Here is a 24590-nt window from a genome sequence, read left to right as displayed (position 1 = left end):
AGACAATTGCACTGTATTTTTATTGTAAGTTAATACTTTATGTACAGCAGGGATATGCATTATAAACAAAAGTAAAAGCATTTGAAAGTATGGTGATTATGTGTGTGCGATGTAGCAATTTCAATGTTCTACAAACATGTTCAAATATATGTCCCTCAAATATCTGATCTCAAATAGCCCCTGATATACATGAGGATTGAAATGTTAAAAAAAAAAAAAATTCCTTCTAGGTACTGTATTCAATCAAATCAATGTTTTTTTTTTTTTTTTTTTTTAAACACACCAACTACCCAAGGGTTATGCAACTATGCAAACCAACAATGGCTGACCAACGCTGCGTGACATTTATTATGAAGTATGTAACAGTAAATTAGCAATGCTGCAAACAAAAGCAATAGTACAGATGTAGCCAGACTTCCTGACCTCAGTGTCACGATTGTCACTGCTCTAGTGCGGCTGCATTGCAGCTACAGCTCTGGCGGCCCCGAGGATATTAAGTGACCCAGGAGGACTAACTCTGTGGTATTCCATGCATCTGAATGGACTTTGCAACGGTAACCTTTTTGAGCCACTTGCAGGGAGAGAATACCGGTTCTCACCTTTTAGATGAGACGCACAGCCGCCTGCAGCTGTCTCCATCTCTCCGCCTGGTGTCATGTCCCTGCAGTGCTGAAGGTAAGAGATGTAGGGCTGTACTGTACTTCCTCCCCCTGGCATAGATGCCCTTATATGGGTCTCTACATCATGAGGGGAAGGCTATATGGCCATATTTGGTCATTTGCATCATCAAGGGGCTGGACAGTGTTGCATATCCTGTCCGGTCCCCTTGATGAGGAAGATGACCCAATATGGCCATATACAGTAGTCTCCCCCTCGTGATGTAAAGACCCATATAAGGGCATCTACATCACCCGGGGGAAGGAAATACTGCCCTGCATCTTAACTTCAGCGCTGTGGGGACATGGCTCCAGACGAAGAGATGGAGAGACGACTGCGCAGCTCATCTAAGAGGTGGGTGTTAGTATTCTCTCCCTGCAGATAGCCCATTCAAGCAAAGGATTAATGCTGTGGGGTCCCATTCAAAAGCATGGACCCCCGCAGCGCTAATCCTTCCAGGATGCAAAACCTGTTGTCCTTGTGGCCGTGGAGGGGCTGCAATCGGGCCCCAGTTTTCCCGCGTTTTTTTCCACACCTACAAGGACAGCAAGTCTTGCTACATCTGTACATTACTATAGACTCCTACCTTGCAGTATGATGGAGACATGGGGATCATTTTATCAAGTCCTGAGAATGTATGTGAAAAGAGGTCCATGGGGTCCAAAACATTGTACTATGTTTTCATCATACTACTGCCTGGTAGGTATCTCATGTTACTTTTGTATGGATCTTCAAAGGCTTCTGCTACACAATAAACCAATGTCTGGTAGCATGCATTGATTCTGTTATCGAATTTGGAATGCAATGGGAATGATGACTATGTACATTTCTTGTATACTATTCTGGAGATCACCACTCTAGGGATTGGTATGTTCCTTGAGCACCCACAAAAGCAATGTCAAAGTACAATTAACTATTACCAAATTACATTATAGGGCTGTGTCATGAAGATTTAAATATAATGCTCATTTTCACCTGCACCATTTATATTGGCGTGCAGTCTAGTCGAAATTTTAATCACCCAATATGCATAATCTTTCCAGGTCTTTCTTTGCGGAATCAATAGGCAGCTGTCAGTTACAGAGGTGCAAATCTACATAATAGGATCTCCCAATGTGGAAGATTATATAAATAATTATCAACATTTGGAGATAATTGCTGCAGTGAGACAGTGTAGGTTCTCAAAAAATATCGAATGAATTATGAAATTGACTCAGGTGGTGCAAGTGCTACAAAGCAATAGTGACATATTTATCACAGAAAAGCATAATTGTAAAAATGTTGCTTAAGCTCGTTAGACACCATGAGAATTTTTTTTAGGTGGATATTTTACCTGAAGTTTACAACTGTTAAGTGCCAGAGGAGCCTGCCACGCATTGAAGTGCAATAAATGGGTTAAAGCAGAACCAACTTTGTATATTAAAATAACTTTACTCCTATCTAAACAAAAGAGTACTCATTATCATTCCTACATAACACTTCACTCGTTGAATAGCCTACACCAGGGGTGCGCAAACTTTCCCCGCTGTGCCCCCCTACCTGGTCTCTCCCCCCTTTAACTTCTCTTCGGCGTCACTTGACATCATTTGATGCCACGTTGCCATGGCGATGCGTGCCAAAGACAAGGTAAGGTACGTTGCAGAGACCTCACGCAATCCCCCGGCATTTAATTTAAATCCCTTGGGGGAAGAGTGCGGGGCGAGTGCGGGGCCTATGCAACCGCCGCCCCACCCCCCTCCCCCTGAAAAATCTTGTGCGCCCCACAGTATGCGCACCCTTGGCCTACACAACAGATAAAATAAATAGATGGGATGATAAAGAAAATAAAAAATAAAAGCAGGTTGTACAAAGGGACTGTTGCATTGCATCTTTACTGTAACAGTAGGTTGATCTCCTCCGCTCTGATAAATACAGCAACTGGTTACTAATATTACACTGTCAAAGTCTTCCTGATGCAAAACTGGTGTAAAAATAGCACCAGATATGTCAAAGCCAAGAGCGCATTGCTTTCAATATGATCTGTTCACATTGGTAAAGCATATTCATATGCAGCCAGGAGACACATATGCCCCTAATGTGCTGCTACTCCCTGCGAAACACTGGTTAATGTCTGTTGACATGATCTTGTGATCTCAACCATCACCTCAGCTTTGCTTAAGAATGTGTTTCCTGCTTTGCGGATTCAGATCATCTATATACTGAATATGTATATCTTTATTTATATAGCGCTCAAAGCTTTACAAGAGAGATAATACCGTACAGGGAATGATACAGATCAGACAACAAAAGGAAATCCCTGCCCTGGAGAGCTTACAATCTAAGTCTTTAAAGAGGGTTAGACCATTATAATAATAATAATAAAAGCATGTTCTTGTATAGCGCTTTACAGAGACATTTTGCAGGCACAGGTCCCTGCCCCATTGAGCTTACAATCTATATATCTTTTTGGGGGGGGGGGGGGGGGCTGAGGCACAGGGAGATAAAGTGACTTGCCCAAGGTCACAAGGAGCCGACACCGGGAATTGAACCAGGCTCCCCTGTAACAATCTCAGTGTCAGTCAGTGTCTTTACTCACTGAGCAACTCCTCCTCCCATAGAGGTGTTGAAACAAACCCTATTAACACAAAGTTGTTTATAGTAGACGTGCGGTAGAACTGAGCTGTATATACAATTCAAATCTTACTTTGAAGAATAAGGGGAGAAGGTGCCAAAAGTGTTTGAAGATAAAAGGACACACACAGGAAACAGAGAACTGAGCCATCAATGGAAAAAAAATTGAAAAAATTCAAGATATCCCAACTATTCACATAAACAAGATAGAAAAAATGTCCCTTTTTCCTTTCTTGTTTATATTTATCCCTTCATGTACTGTTACTTTTCTTTTTAGGCTGATGCAAGAGCTCTGTCCCCGTCCCGCCCTTTTGATACAAGCCACACACACACACACACACACACGCACGCACACACACACACACACACACACAAATGGGAGAAACTGCTTCTGGAGATAACATTTCAAAGTGCTTCCTAACAAAACCACAAATTCTTAAATGTATATAATATCAATATAAAATTATCCAAACGTTTCTTGTTTTTAAGAAACCCAAAATACAGAATATATCTTTATGTATATCTAGATACAAAACAAGCACACACACACACCCACACACACACACATACACTGGTCGAAAACTTTACTCTTGAGGCACAGTGGAAGGTTCCCTTGAAATATAGTTTAGTTTCTTCAAACTGCCTCCATCCCATTCCTTATTTGCCAGCTACGGTAGTCATAGTTTTCGACTTCTACTACTTCTATTCCATTCATTTCGATCATGGAAGACTTGACAACATTTGTTGAACATTACTTTGGTGTTGCCGAGATTCATATGGAGGCCTACATTCTTACTTGCTTTGGCGAGTTCTTTAATTTGTTCCTGGAGGTGTTCTGGACTTATGCCAAAAATAACTATGTCATCTGCAAATTGTATGTGACTCAAAATGTTCACCATTGAGTTTGATTCCTTTTTCTTCCCAATCTAAGGTCTTGAACAATTCTGTTGTGAAAAGCTTTGAAGTGTTCTTTGTCTCCGTTGTTGTGGATGAGAAATATGGTATTACTTAATTGTTCTGGAAATTTCATTTTCTTCAAGCAGCATGTAAAGAGCTTTGCAGTAATTTTTTTTATTTCCCCAGTTTCTTCCAAGATTTCAGTCGTAATTCCATCTTCCCTGGGAGCCTTCCCGTTTTAAATGGATGTTTTACTTTTCCCTTCTTCTGGAAAGACGCATGGCACATCATTGGTGGTTTCTTCTCGCTTGTCCTCTGCTGGATTATGCCCTGTGTTCGTGTACAATTTTATGTAGAACTTTTCAACCGTCTTTATAAGAAGTGCACAATCGTTTATTGTTGATCCATAGTCTTGTTTAAGTTTAATGATTTGTCTCTCCCAAACATAAGTCGCTGCTTTGTCTTCTTTAAGCTTTTGTAATGTTCAATAATCTTCTTCACCATATCACAGTACAATGTTCTTACATCTTCAGTTATACATTTGCGGATTGTCTTGCACATCTCTGCATATTCAATTCTTATTCTTGCATCTTGGGATCGCTTCATTTCTTGTCGTCTCCTCGTTAATTGTTTTGTCTCATCAGATATCTTCTTCTGGTTTTTTGTTAGCGATTCCTCCATTTTTTTCTGCGTTTTCAACTACAGTGTTCATAACTGTTTGGTAAAGTGTTTCCATTCATTTTGATTAAACTGAAGCAATTTTTCAGTTCTAGTTGAAATTCTCTGCTGATATTCTGGAGGTTACTGATGTTGATTGTTTTTGTCTTTTTCATTAGTTTTCTTCTTTCGAACTTCCCATTCAGATGCAATTTGCAGCGAAGCAATCTGTGATCACTCCTTGCGTCAAAACAGTACACACACACACTGTACACTTTGCATTCATGGTAAGAGGCTTCACTTATTGTACGTCTTGCTCCTTTGCCGGGTCAGAGGTCCAAATGTCATGTTAAGGGTCCAGAAAAGTATTCAGCAAAGAAGATCAGAACCAGGGTGCACTCAGGTGTACAGCAGAAGACTAAAGGGTGCAGAGATGGTCTAAAGCAGGGGTGCGCAAACTTTCCTTGTTGCGCCCCCCCCCCCCCCCCCCTCTGCTCTCTTCCGTTGTCGCGCCCCCCAACCCTTACCTCAGTGCGGCATCAAATGACACAATATAGGAGGGCAGAGGTGGTATATGAAGAGCAGAAAGGGCAGATGTGGTCTAAGGGGTAGAGCAGAAGGGGCAGAGGTGGTCTGAGGTACTGAGAAAGAGGCGTCAATATGTTCTAAGGGGTAAAGCAGGGTGGCAGATGTGATGAAAAGGATTAAAGTAGGTGGGCAGAGTGTTGTAAGTGGAAATGCAAGAAAGCAGAGGTTGTCTAAAGGTTAAAGTAGGAGGGCAGAAGTGGTCCTAGGGCTAATGTAGGAGGCAGAGGTCGTCTAAGGGTTAACATAGGAGGGCAGAGGAGTCCTGCCTTCTCAGTATAAATTGTCTTTTTCAAGCCAATCTTTATAAATGCCTTCTTCGGTTGGGGAATTGGTGGTAGCTTTAAGGAACTTGGCTAAATAACTTCATTTGCAGGAAGTGATTAGAGACAATTTAAATTAGGTTTAACATAAGACAAAGCTTTTCTTACAGTAGATATCAATAGCAGAGGATACATTTTGTCTGTTGACTGCACTTTATGATTATAATGCAATTAAGAGTAGTTTAGCTTGTGAATATTGTATTCATCAGGATGGGTATGCACTGTTGCGTTATCATAATTAGTGACAGCATTGCGTAAATATTGGTGCTAGTGGGAATACGTGTTAGAATATGGGACCCCTTCTTTCAGAATTGGGGTGGCTTCTGGATTAGCTAGGGCTGCTTTAGGCACGAGTTTGATCAAAAAGATCATCAAGAAGAATAGGCAACGGCGTTCTGATCGTTATACTGGTTATGTTTGTTAATCATGTAATCCATGTGGTCCTCGTCTTGGTCCTTTTCCGTACTGGGAGAGGGTCATATGGTTGGGATGCAGAGGCATGCAAAAAGTGCATGCCCTCCCAAAAACATTAAGGCAGAGACGATTGCACTCCTCACTAGAGATTTTATTATTGCATCTATGGGGTAATGATTTGAGTATTAAGTCTGCATTACAATGTTAGGGACCATCTGGCTGCAGGACTTCGTAATAAGAAGTGGACACTTCTTAAGAGGACACTCATCACTTACTGCACGTATACAATTTATTATATTTGATTTTATATTGGCATTGTAACATATTATTTGTAATCATATAATTTATATATATATAATCAAAAAATAAATAGATGATACCGTTCTGTGGCTAACGAAATGCTTTTATTTGTGCGAGCTTTCGAGATACACTGATCTCTTCTTCCGGCGATGTTACAATGAATGAAGCAATCAAAAGCTATACTATAAACAGTGTCTATTGGAATGTTACTGCTGCGGCCGAGTTTATTCGAGCATTTGCCCGTTCTCGGCCGCAGCAGTAACCTGGCGCGCGCCGGAGGGTGCCGGGCGCACGCCGAAGACACGGAGGAGCGCCCTCCGATCGGGGCTTTCTCCTTCCCGCTGCCGGGTCCGCCGGGTCCCCTGGAACCCCCTGCCGCCGTCCCCCACATCGCGGGACACCAGGGCTCCCTCGGTGAGCCCTGGATGCGCGTGCAGGGGGCGCAGGCACCCGATGACGCGTGACCCGAGGGAGTGCGGCTAGCATGCCGGGGCATCCCCAGGCTTGCGGAGCTAGCCGCACTCAAATAAAATGTGCCGCCTCTGTATCTGTGCTGGTCCTTCCCCCGGTGTGGATGTGTCCCTATACACCAATAGGGACCACATAGTATCCACACACACTTTTAGTTATGCTACTAACTCTCACATTTCCACACCCACCCACACCATTTATATCCGCTCCCACTCCACACACACCTTTGTAAAGCACTGTATATACTGTGGGCTCTCCATTCATGTTAATTCACACTGATACACATACACACTCTTTCATCACTTGCTTTCAGGAACCTTTTGACACCTCCAGCCATATAACACATCCACACCGGGGGAAGGACTAGCACAGATAACATTCCAATAGACACTGTTTATAGTATAGCTTTTGCTTGCTTCATTCATTGTAACATCGCCGGAAGAAGAGATCAGTGTATCTCGAAAGCTCGCACAAATAAAAGCATTTCGTTAGCCACAGAACGGTATCATCTATTTATTTTTTGATTATTGAAGCTCGGCTAACACAGTACTGATACCTCTACACATATATATATATATATATATATATATATATATATAGATATATATATATATATATATATATATATATATATATATATATATATATATATATCGCTATAGTTGTGTATTTCTCCATCATTACAATTTTTGAATGATGGAGAGATAAAGCACAGAGACTTATTGTATTGATTTTTTTTTAAATTTGTTCGTAAATAATATTAGAGTGTGTTTGGTACAATAAAAAGCAGAATAAGAATCAACAGGGCCATGGCAAGCTGTATTCTTCAATTGGGGATACAGTGGTCCAGCACTGCTGAATCTGGATTGATTAGAAGTGATGGGGTCCACTTAACAGAAATAGGCAATTATATTTTTAGTGCAGAGCTACACGACGGATTGGAATCAGCCTTTTCTGTGCTGGTGAAGAATGGGCCGAATTAGGGAGGTGAACGGCCCACCCCTTGGCAGTGTGAAATGCTGGTCCCTCTACTCAATTGTGAGAAAATTGGCCAATGGAGTTATATGACCTGAAGTGTGCAGGTGGACAGGAGTGGTTGGAATTCATTCTGCTTTGCTAGGTGGGTGCAGTAGCAGGGGCCACAATGCTGTTAGGTTTTAGACAGACTGGACAAGGCACCCCGGCAGGCAATGTTAAACATACAGAACACCTACAAGCTCATATTGAACCACCAATATAACCACAACATATATATAAGCATATAAGTGTCACAGAGGAGTGCTACTGAGCATGGCAATATATATTTAAAACCAGAGACAGAACATGAAACACAGATATAGCTCAGTGCACATCAAATGAAACTTATACACGGTACAGTGCCTAAATATACATGTATAGATATCTTTTGAATAAAATGGTCTTTTAGTTTAACATTTTGGCCAAAGTGTTGTAAGCCCCTGAGCCACTACACGGCAGACCACATCTCAAGGGTCCCTAACACTATTATAAATTCTTAATAACCTTTGCATTACCATAAAGAATGATTTATAATAAATCTGTCAAAATTAGTTGCAAAGTTCTAAGTCTGATTGAAGCTCTTATTAACCTGTACATTACCAGGAAAAGCACTCTGTATTAGATTTGTCACAATCAAACTGTAAGCAAGCAAGATCCCCTGAGAGTGGGAGATGCAATGGAGTGAGCTTTTAACCATTTAAAAGTGGGCGGGGTGAGCTTCAAACTAGGTAGGAGGTTGCCACTCTCCAATCAGCCAAGACCAGCTGAACAAGAATTGTAAAACATACAGAACACCTGCAAGCTCATATTGAACCCCCAATATAACCACAACATATATATAAGCATATAGGTGTCACAGAGGAGTGCTGCTGAGCATGGCAATATATATTTAAAACCAGAGACAGAACATGAAACACAGACAGAGCTCAGTGCACAACCAATGAAACTTATACACGGTACAGTGCCTAAATATATATGTATAGATATCTTTTGAATAAAATGGTCTTTTAGTTTAACATTTTGGCCAAAGTGTTGTAAGCCACTGAGCCACTACACGGCAGACCACACGGCAGGCAATGTTCTCAGTTTAGTGCTAAAAATGAGCGTAATGATACTTGTAATAGCCATATTGTGAAAATAATAAATTTTATTAACCTACATAATTAAACATCTGTGAAATACATTTTTGGTTGTCACATAGCAATTTGATTCTGCGCCAACACTACAGACGATTTTGATGCACAAGCAGATTTTGTTTTCTAGTAAATAACATTAACATCTATACATCTTGTGCAGTCCATTTCTGTGCACCCCACAAAATAAAAAGTTGAAGAAGATACTTCGCTCTAATTCACTTGTTATGATTATATTGAAAGGGAGTAATCCCTATTTGGGTGCTACCTGGGATCTTAACTAGACCAAAAATTGTCTTAGCATGAGAAGAAAGAAATCCTAAATGAGGTGCACTTCAGGTATAAATCCCCTAGCACTCATTTATTTTTTATACATTTAAATCATATCTACAGACCCCAATAATAATACAACTTAGCTTGTAATGCATTCAATGTTATAAACTAGACCAGTGCCTTGAAGAGATATAGATAGATAGATAGATAGATAGATAGATAGATAGATAGATAGATAGATAGATAGATACCATAGATAGATACAATAGATAGATAGTAGATCGATAGATAGATACAGTAGACAGATACAGTAGATAGATATGTCTTTATTTATATAGTGCCATTAATGTACATAGCGCTTCACAGAAGTAATAGTTACAATAATATAAATAATAAGATAACACAAAGGGAAGAAGTGCTCAGACATAAAAGTAACATTTAGGAAAGGGAGTCCCTGCTCCATAGAGCTTACAATCTAATTGATAGATAGAGATAGGATAGATAAAAAGTGTCCTATTTCCCAGTGATGAGTAAAACTTTTACAGTAAACTTAAAATATATATAACACCCATGTCTTTTTCTTAAGAGGCTACCGACTGCTAGAAAAATAAACTGCCTCAATATCTAATCCTCCATAGATTGGTTAATTTTCTGTTAATGTTTACAAATCCATTTTCACAGTCTCTCGCATATAGGATCGTAAATCATTTGATTAGAGAATAGTGGTGAAGGGAATTGGGATGTTTTGGGTATATGGTAATAGTGGTGAGAAGGATAGATAGCCTACTGCTCTATCATTGGATTAAGTGCCTGTTCGTAATAAAACTGAACTGGTAGAGCACTTTGTGCCGCCTTAAGTGAACTCGGCGTACTGCAGGTCCGCCATTAGCGTTCCCCTGTACACTCAGAACTCATGGAGCCGGACATCAGAAGTGGCGTCAGACGTACAATGATGCACCCAACGTGCATTTTGCCACCTGGCGGATTCATTTTTGCAGCAGATGGCGCAGATGGACACATTTTAGGTTACTACGGCACATAGGCGCACACAAGCCAAAAATACTTCCTTCATTCTCTCAGCCACTCTAAAGAACCATATATTGATATGCGTTTTCTTGATCATCATATTACAAGTATGTTTTTACTCCAGATTCAAAATACAACCAGAATATTTTTGTGAAATCTGTAACTTTGCTGCTCCGCTCTAGAGGTACTATAGTAGAAAATATGGCATCTTCCAGCACCGGGACAGTGTCTTGGGTTGTGCGTTGTCTTCTGGTGCTGGAAGGTGTTTTGTGGATTAGCACCACTACAGGACCTTTAAAAGGTGAATTTTCTCAGTGACAAAAGGTCACTTTAACCACAAGAAAATTAATGGCAAGAGGGTTGGAGAAGACAGGAGAGTACAAGAGAGAAGCCGATTGCATACAAGGGGAGTTTAAAGGGGAGTAAATAGGTATTGGCATTAAAGACTTTGTGATAGTCTTACATGTGTTAAATTATGTGGAACCACAATGCAGAAAAAGTAACACTAGAAAAGTCAATAAAAGTAGAGAAAATATATGAGATACAGTGTAGTCCACGATCACACGAGGACAGATACAAAACCAAAAACAATGGACAGAGAACCAGTTCAAGGATGTAGAGTGAAAAAGTACAGTCAATTCTAGGAATCTTTCCTTAACCAATACTTATGAAGACTCTGCTCCTGGTTAATACTTAATGTTACCAATCATTTTAGAAAGGTGACTGGGTATACATATACATTATTAGCACTTTAACTTATTACAGATGCTTTTAACCAATTATCAGATCGTGTCATTCTCCTACAATCAAGACATAATGAATACACAAACTGTAGTATGACAACACTCAGGCCAACCTATACAAAGCTGATCATTTTTTTATACTCCCATAACATAACTTACTATATGTTTCACAGTGACATGACTAATTTTCTCACAACAGAAATCGCAAACCCGGCACACAATAAGATTATAGTGGGTAAAAAAGAGACAATAGCACAAACCAGGCTTCATACCAAGCAACAACACCAGCTCCTCCTACAGTAAAGGCTGGTGCAAGGGTATTCGCAGCACTTCCCCATTCATTCCCAACTGTCCTCCCTAGAACCCCGTGCTGGTGGCTCCTCCGAAGGCTCCATGAACAGCAGCCCAGCTCTTGCAAAGTCTATGTTTCCTCTAGGGTAGGGGTGCGTAAACCAGGGGGTGCGAGATTTTTATGTGGGGGGACGTGGACGCGGTGGACGCGGTGGTTGCAGAGGCCCCACGGTCTTCCCCAAGGCATTTTAATTAAATGCCAGGGGAATCGCATGAAGCCTCTGTAACTTCACTTACCTTGTCTACGGTGACGCATCGCCATGGCAACACGGCAGGGTCACGTGATGTCACATTGCCATGGCAACGTAAGGTCATGTGACCCCACACCATCATTTGACACCGGAGACATTGTAAGGAGGGGGGTGCGAGCAGGGGGGAAAGTTTGCGCACCCTTGCTCTAGGGTATTCCATTAATAGTTATAACTGACAGAATTAAGAGAAATATGCTTATATATTATTATTTTTCAATAAGGAATTTGTGCACCCACAGTTTTTTCTGAATGTAGAGGGAAGTTACTGGTTAATTGCACTAAATCACAAAAAGCATTATGCTTCATTCATTTAACCCATTGGACACTTTCACATATTTCACAAAGTTTAGTCCATAGGACAATAACAAATTGTATGCATTTAGTATAGGTACCTGCTACACTTGGAGTTTACCTTGACAGGGTTAGCAGGCTTCACTCATTTGTATATCAAAAGATGCAACTAAATGGCTCCGTTGTTATTAGACGTTGAGATAAACGTCATTAGACACATTGAGACAAACATACCAAGTATTTCTTGATGCAAAAAAGAATCTGTTTGCATCATTTTTTTTTAGATCTGAAATTTGAACATTGTATGGTGTTTAGAACCGACTTGGTGAATATGATAAGTGTATCAAATGGTTTATTTTCAGCCACAAGAAATAACTGCGGCATTGTACTGTACGAAGGCAAATTGTGGAGCAAAATGGAAGAAAGTCTTGTCACTTATGTTTTGCCCTTTTGCATCAATACATCAAGCATTATGCTCCGGGTTTGACCCGTGTGCGACTTGGGGAGTGTCAATAGGAGTTAGGGGGAGCTGCACGACAGACTTATAAGATATACTGTATTCAATTGTTCGCCTCTGTACATTAGTTTTTTTCCCCTTTCAATCTTCTTTAAAAAGCTGCTAAACATAAGGCGGCCTAACTTTCTGGCTTCCATTAATCTGTACTCCCCTCTTTCTAGCCTTTGACACAACTGTGCTTCACAAAATGGTGCAACGGGTCAAAACACACTTTCTCTGCTTCACAATTGTCTTCGTACATAGCCTCCAATAGCTCTGCTGTCTGAAAATAAATTACATTTAAAGAGTTTGTTAGTGTTTGCTTTAAAAAACAACTTTATTGGAGTAATTGCATATTTGATTTCTTTAGCCACTCATTGTGCAACTGCTTCTACCCATAACCAGAGAGCACCTTTTCAGTTTTGCATCATACAATCGGTCTTGTCCCAAACCTACCGATCTTGTGCAAGTCTTCTGAGCGCGATTCATTCCAATTCTAAGGATCTCTGCAAAATTGAATTTACAGCCTCATGCAAAAGTAATTATCTTTGAAACGCTGTGCTAATAGCATACCCAAGATTGTTGACCTTTGTAATCATATCCTTCAACAAATGCAATGGTTAATATTTTAACTTTCATTCCCCAATGATTCTATTTACGGAGCCGTACTGGGACTTCTCTCTCCCAGGGCTCCTGACTGCTGTGAAAAGACTTTCTTTTCAACGTTCGTTTCGTAGCAACCAGCCTAAGCTTCTGCAAGGAAACCACCAGAAGGAACAACCAATGTCAAACTCGATACGCTGTGATGTATAAAATCTATTTGCGTCTCTCAATGTGAGCTTCTTCTACACACGTCTACATGTTTAATGAACTCTTTACATTTCTAAAACTCATAAATAAGATAAAACACCTTTCACATTTCCATGGCAGAAAAAAAAATACAGTGTGCAGAATAACCCATGTTAAAATATATACTTTTATACTTATTATGAACTCCATTAAAGCTATAAAGGGTGGTAAAAAAAAAAACGTAAACACGTACATATTGGAGCAAAATGGATGCAAAGGTGATTTTTCTTTTCAACCTCTTGGTGTCAAAGTATCAAGGTACTTTACGCTAAAGTACTCAAAGTACTTTATTTTGTGTCACATGTATCAGATTGCAAAGAAGGGTTGGAAGCCGTGTTGGTCCTCCCATTTAGTAACAGAGGGAGAGAGAGTAGGGGGTATGATGCTTTTTATTGGACCAACAAGTATTTGAAATGTTACAAGCTTCCAAACCTCTCAGAGTCCTTCATTGGGTATGGCAGAAATAGAGAAAAATATTATATACAGTGTATGTGTAGCAGGGTGGTCCCACTTACTGTTGGAAAGAACTGAGGCAGTTCCTCAGACAATTATGCGGAGGTGCGGTGGCCATCTTGGTACACCCAAACAGACTGAAAACCGAGGAACAGGATATCCTCTGGGAGATAGGATATCCTGTGTGACTAGGGACCCCAAGGTCAGAGCTGCCTGAGACTAAGCAGGGGAAGGTTGGGTCCTGGGAGCCAGTAGGGCCGCCTGGGACTAGGCCAGATATGCCCCATAGGCCCAAGCTAGGCCCCGAGCCACCCTAGCTTAGTATTGTAGGGACGGCCATACTTCAGGGACTTGCCTGTTAGCCTGAGCACCAGTGGAGCGACGGAGCAGGACAAGTTACTGGGGAGGATTCCCCAGGCCTAGAGTTACTACCACACGGCTGCCGGAAGTAAGAAGAGAGGGGATTGTGTTGGAGGCCCTGCATCGTGGGATCACGGATGCGGGTTATCCCCGGAGAGGAATTTCCATCTGTACACGAGTACCCAGGAAGGTACCCACGTGCACACACCAACACACAAGGGAGGGTAGCGCTGCCCTCACACTGGGTAAATCTGGATGGATATCTGGATGGATATCTGGCTGTATTAGGTGCCCCAGGGATATAGTACCAGAAGAGGGATTGTGTGTTTTTGTTATGGGCTATGTGATTATGTGTTCTGCATTACCCTGTCGGTAAAAGTTATTCTGGTTATGCTATTGTGTGCATATTATTTGCTACTGTAAGTATATGTTCCAGTGAGGAGCCATCCAGCCTATGCTGGTATCCTCATGGGTGGAGGCGCTGCACCGGACACACCCCAAGCTCCCAATCAGCGGAGGCCCAGGCCTAATTGCCTGCTATTTCCTTTAGGGGTAGGGAAGGGGTGTTACATATGTAAAAGGGATATCTGGTTGCAATAGATGTTGAGAGGAAGTGGGCGATAGATATGGTAGAAACAGGTGGCCTAGTGCAAAAATGAACAGTAGAGGCATAAAAGGCTCTTGTATAATGTAAAATGTTACATTCTTACCTAAGCTGGCAATCGTTTGGTGCTCCTATTACAAATCTGTAAACATCCTGATTGTGTGCCTAACATAAATTGCTGCTTTAGTCGGTGTACTGTAACTCAGCAGCTACAATGTATCCTTATATTATTAAGGTAGCATTATCTATTGTTAGTTTACAGCTCAAACTGCTGGGAATTTTGGCAATAAATGATTGCAAACAGGAAAATGTTACAAAGAACTTGCGCTGCAGGGCAGGCTGGCTAAACCTGCTATAGAAATCAAAGGATGCTTTAAAACTCATTAAAAATGGAATTGAGTTGAATAAAATAAAAAATAAAAATCAGTAAGTATCCAATACTACAGAACTGATTTAAAATAAATATATAAATAAGATTTCACGTTTTGCTGCTTTAAGATGCTTTTGTTACATATGATGCCGCTCAGAGCACAAATCGGTGCAATGCATCAACACAAACTTTTCTGTGCTTTGTTACATAGACCCCAATGTCATCTAAGGCTAATTATTCAAAATTAAATACCAAAAGTGTAACGAAAACATAGTAGATAGAGTATCTATCTACATTGAAAAAGTCTGAATAGCCTGAAAATGACAGAATGAAAGATCACAAATGACACACTGCAGGAGATGTAATGTAGCAGGGTCCCCTTACCCTGCCACTGGGTCAGGGAACCGCTCCGAGGCTCTGGTGCAACCGGTGGCCATTTGCAAAGTTATCGCGAATGTGCGAGATGCGGCGAGTGCGGTGGCCATCTTGGAGGTGGCGCCGCAGGATACAATGAGCATGCGCAGGACCTGACCAATGCAGCAGCCATCTTGAGTGTGACGCCATGAGTAGAATGCGCATGCGTGAAAGCCTCGAACAGGAAGAGAGAGAAAGGATATCCTCCGCGGTACGAAAGACCGCGGGTCAGTTGCATGTGAGCCAGCAAGGGAGCAGGTAGTGTCCAGGGAGCAAGTGGCACCTAGACTAGACTCAGGCCTTGCTCCTTAGGCCCTGAGCCACCACAGATCAGTATTGTATGGAATGCCCCGGATAGGGACTCTTTCCCTTTACTATCAGGTAGTGCTGAGGCATCGGTGACAGGACAACCACACGGTGCTCTGCAGCATAGGACCAGGCCACAGGACCATAGACATTTAAGTGAGACACTCGAGCTGGAGCTCACCCCACGTGGCAGATCAGGACACTTAAGGAGTGAGGGGTTTGGTGTTGTAGGCCTGCGGCGTGGGACCTGACTGTTCCTTATACGACAGCTGTACCTGGGTACGGGAGCGCACAGGAAGGTATACACATGCACCAACGGTTCACAGGGGTAGCGCCACCTCACACTTGGGTGGGACTTGCTGGGAAGGACACCAGGGGTATTGGTGCCACCGCACCCTCTGTACTTTGGGGGAACCACCACTTATTGTGTTATTGAGTGTACACTGTGGGTACAGTTATTATTGCTATTGCATATGTGTTCAGTACACGTTAGTCATATACCTCGTGTGTGTATTATTCATTACTGTGTATTGGTTCCTGTGAGGGGTTATCCCGCCAACGCTGGGATCCCTCATTGGTGGAGGCGCTGCACTGCAATGAGAAAGAGCTCACCTCAGGCTTCCAGTGGCGGAGGCTTAGGCCTCCTGTGAGCAACAGGTACCGCAGCGCACGTAGTCGCCCGCGTAGTTCCCTCAGGCATAGGGAAAGGGGGCTACAGTAATAAACTATTTTGATGCAATGCTGCAAATTTTGCTCTCATTTGCACCCAGTGTTAGATTTGCCCTTAGGCGGCAGATTTTCCCTGCATCATGAGTCACAGACCGTCCTCAGCTCGCCCCTGGATCAGAGGAGATGGCTGACTGGGAAGAGCTACAAGCAACTGCACAACACGGCAACACTGTCAATTCTGTCTGAGCCAAGCTGTGCAGATGCTTGTGGAAGGAGAGGGCAGAGAGCAGCAGCCAGGCATCCATTGAGAGCAGAAGGCAACAGAGCATCCACTAAGGCTGAGGACCCGATGCGGTAATATTAGTTCATTGAAATACTTTACGTTTCTCTAATTAAAAGGAGCTGAGGGAGGCTGGAAATAAAAGTGAAACAAATGATTAATATACTGTAAGGCGAATTAAGTTCATTCTCATAGGAGCTTAAAACATCCCACCTAAACCATGTGATCCTTCAATGTTAATCTTCTATGACATGGTAGGTAAAAAGATAGCTATAGTAAAAAAGTAAAATATGTATTTTTAATATATACATATATATACATATATAAAATCAAAAAATAAATCGATGATACCGTTCTGTGGCTAACGAAATGCTATTATTTAGCCAAGAACGGTATCATCTATTTATTTTTTGATTATTGAAGCTCGGCTAACACGTTACTGATACCTCTACATATATATATATACAGTATATATATATATATATATATATATATATATATATATATATATATATATATGTATATATAGAGGTATCAGTACCGTGTTAGCCGAGCTTCAATAATCAAAAAATAAATAGATGATACCGTTCTGGGGCTAACGAAATGCTTTTATTTGTGCGAGCTTTCGAGATACACTGATCTCTTCTTCCGGCGATGTTACAATGAATGAAGCAAGCAAAAGGTATACTTAAAAACAGTGTCTCTTGGAATGTTATCTGTGCTAGTCCTTCCCCCGGTGTGGATGTGTTTTATGGCTAGAGGTGTCAAAAGGTTTATATCCACTCCCACTCCACACACACCTTTTGTAAAGCACTGTATATACTGTGGGCTCTCCATTCATTTATATTCACACAGATACACACACACTCTTACATCACTTGCTTTCAGGAACCTTTTGACACCTCTAGCCATAAAACACATCCACACCGGGGGAAGGACTAGCACAGATAACATTCCAAGAGACACTGTTTTTAAGTATACCTTTTGCTTGCTTCATTCATTGTAACATCGCCGGAAGAAGAGATCAGTGTATCTCGAAAGCTTGCACAAATAAAAGCATTTCGTTAGCCACAGAACGGTATCATCTATTTATTTTTTGATATATATATCTATATATATAGATATTATATATATATCTTTGTTATCAGAGTGATAGATGAATAGGATCTTCCTAGACTAGTGGAGAGGGGGAGTAGTGACGTGTGACACGTCTGAGGAAGAAAACAATAAAAGAACAGGGAATTGGTAAAGAAGGATATCTGCGTACAGTATTTAAGATGAATAACAAAAAGCCATGGTCAAATAACTTGAAAAAGCAGCAGGGAGGAGGAAAGCATTGGTCTGGGCTGGGACTGACATGAAACATAAAAATGTATGCTGGGAAAGTAGCACTTTTTCCGTTACATAGCAGATGAGGTTGAAAAAAAAAAAAAACATACGTCCATCAAGTTCAACCTATGCTAAATTTAGACGACAGACGCTTTATCCTATATTTGTACTTGTACAGTATATTGATCCAGAGGGGGAAAATACATTCCTTCCTGAGTACAAATATTGGATTACTCCCTGGAACAACATCCTTCTCACGTTTACTTATTTGGTCTATCCCTGTATACCTTTCCTTTATAAAAAGATGTCCAACCTTTTTTTTGTTGAAGATATTTTTTGTATCTGCCATCACAGTCTCCATGGGTAATGATTTCCACATTGTAACTGCCCTTACTGTAGAGATCCCTTTCCTTTGTTACTGGTGAAATCTCCTTTCCTCCAACCTTAAGGGGTGACCCAGTGTCATTTGTACTGCCCTTGGGATTAATCATTCTTTTGAAAGCTCCTTGTATTGTCCCCAAATATATTTGTATAAAGTTAACATATCCCCTCTTAGATGCCTCTTTTCTAAAGTAAACAAAATCTAATTTAGCTAACCTCTCCTCATAAGTCATGCATTCCTGTGAAAGACATCTGATACTTCACTCACATGGCCTGTGAGGTCACTAGAACCTCTCAAGGGAAAGCAAGACAATTCATGATCATTGCCCATCCCACCGAGAAAGAAGGAGCACGGGTCTTTCATTGGGGGAGCTGTGATTTCATTACAATTTCTGAACAGCTTGGAGTGTAAAGAAATACATTTCTTGCACTGTTGCTTTTTTCCCTTAGACCTTTAGCTAGGAGATACAAGAAAAGAGCTTTAGAAAATTAATAAGATTTGCAAGTACCCTTAAAAAGACTGCCATCAATGAATTTTTAAATGCTGCTTTTATAGCACTTGAAGCTCTTCAACGTACGATTCACCCAGTATATTAGATGAGCGCCTTACTCATTGCATCCATTACAAAGATAAAGGCCCATATTTACTAAGCAACGCTATGCCACAAGACACTTCCAATGCCGGAAAACTTGTTAGAGTCCATTCACTTGAATGGGCCAAAAAGATGTCTTCCAATGCCGGAATGGGTCTCATGCCTAGGTAATATGGGCAGTAACGTATATGTTACAAGCTGAGAGACATTAAATAATGTTCGGATAACTATTTTCAAAAGTTAAATCACCTACATTATGCAATAAGTATCACCTACATTATGCATACCAGAGAAGTCAAACAAATCTTTTAAAATGCAAGACGATGGAGGCTTCAAGTTCTTTAAAGCACTGATGTAATGGATAGGTATGTTTGTTTTTGTTTTTTTAACAAAGTTCACAATGACTGTCATACAGATCCTCCAATCGAAGAGAACCTGGCCAAGATGCACAGGATAGAGATCATGCCAAGGGCAGTCCCTCAAAGCTTGCACCAGGCTCAGATCCCCTCCATACCTCTTTGTCCACCCTCCATTTGCTCTGCCCCCTGTCCAGCCCATGTATAATAATCTCCCCTTAAACCTTAACTGCCCCCCCTCCTGAACATCAGACACTCAATTTTCTGGATGAACACAGATATTGCATTTCTTGTATTTATGTGCTGCAACTAATCTAAAGGACCAATCAAAGCGGATGTTTTTTTTGTTTTTTTTAAATATAGAATTGAAGCAGGGGGTCTTCGGAACTGAACCTCCTCCATTTCAGGTACGGGGACCCCCCCACCCCCCGATTCCCAAGATACAGACCTCCGTATTGGGTGCCGGTATCTTGGCCAAGTTTAAAGCTCCCGTCTCACATGGGCTAATAAGAGGCCGCACCAGATGACATCACGGCTTCCTATTGGCCTGTAGTACATAGGAGTTTTGAAAAGAGACCATTACATGAACCTCAGCAAGCAGCTACCGGCACCTCCTACGGAGGTATCTCCAGAAGCAAGGGGTCACAGGAGCTGAAATTAATGGGGTTCAGCTCCGGAGACACCCTGCTTCAAACCTGTGGGGTGGAAAAAAGGGGGAAAGAAAACTGTCAGTCAGCTTGGATTGCCGCTTTATCTTAAATATATATTGTGCTCATGATTACATTTTCAGGATACATACAGTACCAGTAGAAAAGTATGGAGGAGCAATGCAATATCTTTAATGCAATCATAAATAAGTCAAGAAGCTCACTCAAGAGATATTAGCTCATGTCTCATCTACCAGTTAAGGAATAACCTGGCTCTGACCTTGTTTTAGCTTCCATAACACAACAATAATTTTTTCATGCATGCAACAGGGAACAGGCTACTAACAAGAAAGATGACAGTCCCAGATTAAATAGCATAGTGAGCAGAGACGGGTACCAGAGATAAAAAGGTATGAGAGAGGATATGCAGTGTCTTTTTTAAATATATATATATATATGTAGCACTGTTTCCCCCACCCTATGGGAGATGTGGTGGCTACTATGTGTGCGTGGTGCTTAACCTGTGGCTCACAGGAGGCCTGAACCTCCGCTGCTGGGAGCCTGGGGTGTACATGATCCGTCTGGTGACAGCGCCTCCACCTGTGCGGGATCCAAACTATGTTGGATAACCCCGTCACAGGACCCAATACAAGTATACACACAAATGGTATAGATAACAGTTTACTACATGCAGATAATAATAGGAATAACAAGGTAACACCCACACCAAATAGGCCATGCATGGCCGTAACCCCACAGTGCCCTCCAACACAATGTCCACACCCTGATGAGATATCCCCCAAACTACTGAGGTGCCCCTGAACACCCAACCACCCTGGTGTCCACAAGTTTCAACCCACCCAATGTGTGCGACAGTGCTGCCCACAACTAAAGTGTAATTTGTTGGTGCACTTGGTGATGTGATGATACCTGCCAGGGGCTCCAGCAACCGGTAGCGCCGACTGAAGACAAGAGGTGCCGTCCGGTCCCACGCCGCCGTCGTCAGCGATGAGTCCGCCTCCACGTGGGGTGGTATCCAGCTGGAGGTTCCCACCGTAATAGTCTCTGTGTTGTGATCTGGTCCCAGACCACCAGATGCCAGGTCGGCGCAACGTCCTGGCAGTATCCCTCACGCTTGGTAGGCCAGGGGCAGTGTCCCTATCTACTGGGCCTGTCCCTGCAGCAGCCACAAGCTCAAAGGGGGAGTTGGGGCCTAGCTGGGGCCTATGGAGGTCTCTTGCCTAGTGCAGGGGCCACAGACAACCTGCACACACACCGTACCCTCTCCTTGTCCCAGCTCCGACTGGCGTGGCTCTCTCAGCAGGAGAGCAGAGAAGCCTGCACACAGACATTGTCTTGAGCACAAAGGCTGTGCTGAGATCAACACACTCAGACACCTATATTTCCTGGACACAAGAGGACTCAGGAACCTGCCAAAGACTGACAAAGACTGACATGAATGGCCACCTGCTTAAGGTACCTCCTGAGACTTTGGGGTGATAGGCTGGTAATGGGAAAATCCCTCCAGTCCTGCAGATAGGGTCTGGGGAAGTAAGTTAGCCCTTACAGAGGCTGAGAATATAGCAGGCAGAAAATGTGTATTGAATCAGATGCTGACTCAGACATATTTAATTAAAGTTTATGATTAATTCAAAATGTTCAGAAAAGTATCCCATCTGGATCAACATATTCACTGTTAAAATATTTAAACCTATGACACTAAACAAATTAAATCAAACTTAAATATTAACTATATACTATCAATTCCAATCATGAATAGTGATGCCTTTGCTGATATTCCAGTGACAACTTCACTTCGCTCTGATTGCTTGTAATATCACTTTAAAGAGGATATTGCATCACAACTAGAGGTAGTAAAAGCTTTCGACAATCTTAGTACAAAAATATTTGTGCTAGTAATGGTTTCCGTCACTTATTTAATAAAATACATAATGTATGTGTACCAGACTTAGCCATCTCCCTGTGTAACCTAATAGTAGCCCATGCCAACCAGGCACAGTGAGTTCATTTCATCCCACTGGTACAAAAAAAGTAGACACACACACACACACACACACACACACACACACACACACACACACACACACACACACACACACACACACACACACACACACACACACGTGTTAACTTTCTCAATAATAAAATGGAAGAAAAAAATGGTTAAACGATTAAAACGAGTACAGCATGTGTTACAGTAAATAAACACAATAAATGCAGGCCATATATAAAATAATAGAGTCCCTGATGCGCATGTTCGATAGGGGAGGTTATTGAACATATGTTGGACTGGGGGAATTGCTGATGGAGGGTGCATGTTTTGGGGGACTGACCTTGGCATCTCTCTATCCTTGATATCTTGAATGGTCTACATCAGAGGGCCTGTTCTCTTGAAAAGGCTTTACAGTTTTTTTGTGTGCCTCCTCTGCTTCTCTTTGGAATTCGTGGATTAATGTCTCGTCTTATGATGGGTCTATCTCACAACTAAAAATTCAGAATTCTGCTCTGGTTCTAGCATGTGTTGTTGTTAACCAGCGCTTTGGTTTTCCAGTGTAAGCTGGATTGCTTTGGCTTACCGTCCTTGGTGTTTGAATATGCTCTCCCTTGCCTCTGAAGATCCACAACCACTGCAATGAGCCACGGAAGCCCCAGCATTAGTGTAGCAGGAACCGGCTGCGGCCACGTGGAAGATGGGGCATAACAAGGCTTCCCAAGCACTAAAATGCTCTGGTCATGTTCCACCAGTCTTGTGCACTGCTGTCATTGCCGTCTATACACCACACGCTCCCATGTGCACCCTACATTGACATGTATCTTCTCCCACAGTAGCACCTAGCACCCTAAGGCCTCCCATATTTACTTCATGGCTGACTCCAAGCTCATCCTCCTAGACACCAGGCCTCACTATCTGGCCTGCACTACCATCTCTGTCTCCATCTCTGTAGATTGGCCTCGTCTTCTGGGACCCTGGAGCATCCACAATTACTCAGGCCTTCCCCCATCATCTGAAATCCTCGGAGCCCTCATTTGGCTTTTTATGGCTGGTCAGGCCCCCTGCTGATCTCAGCACTCAGCAGTGTTGAACTGGGATCTTTAGGCTTGTCACATCCCGGTGACATATTCTTCCCTCTCCAGCTCTTTTGTGGGCAGGCCATCTCTGACTACGTCAATCCAGCTTTCTTGGGTTTACCGTTTTTACAACAAGTCTCTTACATATGGTTTTCATTACAGAGAAAGATAAGAATATAACAGCAATATTCCAAGACCACTGGCATCTTTAACACACGTGCTAACAACAACTATGACTCAGCTGTACATAATCTCTCAACTGTATAAATGTATAGCATCATACTCCAAAATGTATATAACGGTAGCCTTTATAACCGACTGCCATGCTTGAAGAAGAGACCTACAGATGCAGCCACCAGTATTAGATCACATGCCTTGGAAAATCTGGGGCAATCTCACAGTGAATGCCTAAACATTTATGTGAGATTCCTAATGGCCCCTTCAAACTGAATTGGACTGCAGGGACCCCCCTGCTATGTTAATCCGATGGACCATTAGATATCTCACAGAAATGTTCAGGCATGCTGAGGTATTTACTGTGAGATGCCTTAGTTTTTACCCAGGCAAGTGATCGGATACTGGTGGCTGCATCTGTATGAGGTTTGCAAGCTTTTATACTGCAAACAGTATGTTGGTTCAATATAAACAGTTATACAACTTTCTTACTTTTGATTTAACTTTTTAATTTTCCTAAGAACTTTTAATCATGAGCTTTACTTCCTAGCAAGTGCTCCTAGATCATCAGACCAGCACTTGTGCTTGACATTTTTAATATGTGTGTTATATTTATGCAGCAAAACAAGAAAAGGAGACATTTTTTAATATAAATAATTTCATTTAAAAAAAGAACCCAAACTTGATTTGTGGGCAAATTATGTAAAGTTCGCTCTCCTTACAAGTTATGTGATAATAATTTCATATTATTTTAAACAACTTTAATTTTAATGTATGATATGCTAGGAGTCCAATTCGCATCACTGTGCAATTAAATGTGCTTTCTGAGGCTCATTAAGTGACACTCCAGAAGTGTCAGTCACAAAAATGGCTTGCATCACTTTTGCACTATGTCACAATACTGTATGCTTTCGTCCACTATATGCCCTACATACAACAATGGTAAAAACAAATAGTTAAACAAACAAGAATATGCAAACAGGGAAGGAAGAATCTGCATGAATTTTCCAATCGCTTGGATTAAGTAGAAATAGCCGTGTTCGCCCAGTTGCGATAGTGCCATGTAAATGTGAAACTTCAGTATTAGATATACAGTACCTTTTTAAATTTGGACTAACAATAATTATTATAAGACAAGCTTTCGAGAGTTCTCTCTCTTCCTCAGGTCGGCAACACTGATTTACAGAGATTCCATAACCTTGACATACAGTAGATGTAAA

The 24590-nt window shown here is 41.7% G+C and overlaps 1 protein-coding gene across 1 annotated transcript in view; it reads right to left on the bottom strand.

Annotated features, from left to right (window-relative positions):
• The window catches only part of TTC7A (tetratricopeptide repeat domain 7A), a 388284-nt gene that overhangs the window by 249124 nt on the left and 114570 nt on the right, over nt 1-24590 (bottom strand). Inside the window, exons 12-14 of the mRNA XM_075595818.1 lie at nt 21453-21461; nt 16195-16210; nt 14018-14038 (exon numbers count right to left, since the gene is read on the bottom strand). Of these exons, the coding sequence (XP_075451933.1) occupies nt 14018-14038; nt 16195-16210; nt 21453-21461 (46 nt within the window). The remainder of the gene's footprint in view (nt 1-14017; nt 14039-16194; nt 16211-21452; nt 21462-24590) is intronic.

Source organism: Ascaphus truei, chromosome 4 (assembly GCF_040206685.1).
Source record: "Ascaphus truei isolate aAscTru1 chromosome 4, aAscTru1.hap1, whole genome shotgun sequence".
Taxonomy (NCBI): Eukaryota; Metazoa; Chordata; class Amphibia; order Anura; family Ascaphidae; genus Ascaphus; species Ascaphus truei.
The sequence above is the reverse complement of the archived record's forward strand: the minus strand, read 5'-3'. Positions and strand labels throughout refer to the sequence as shown.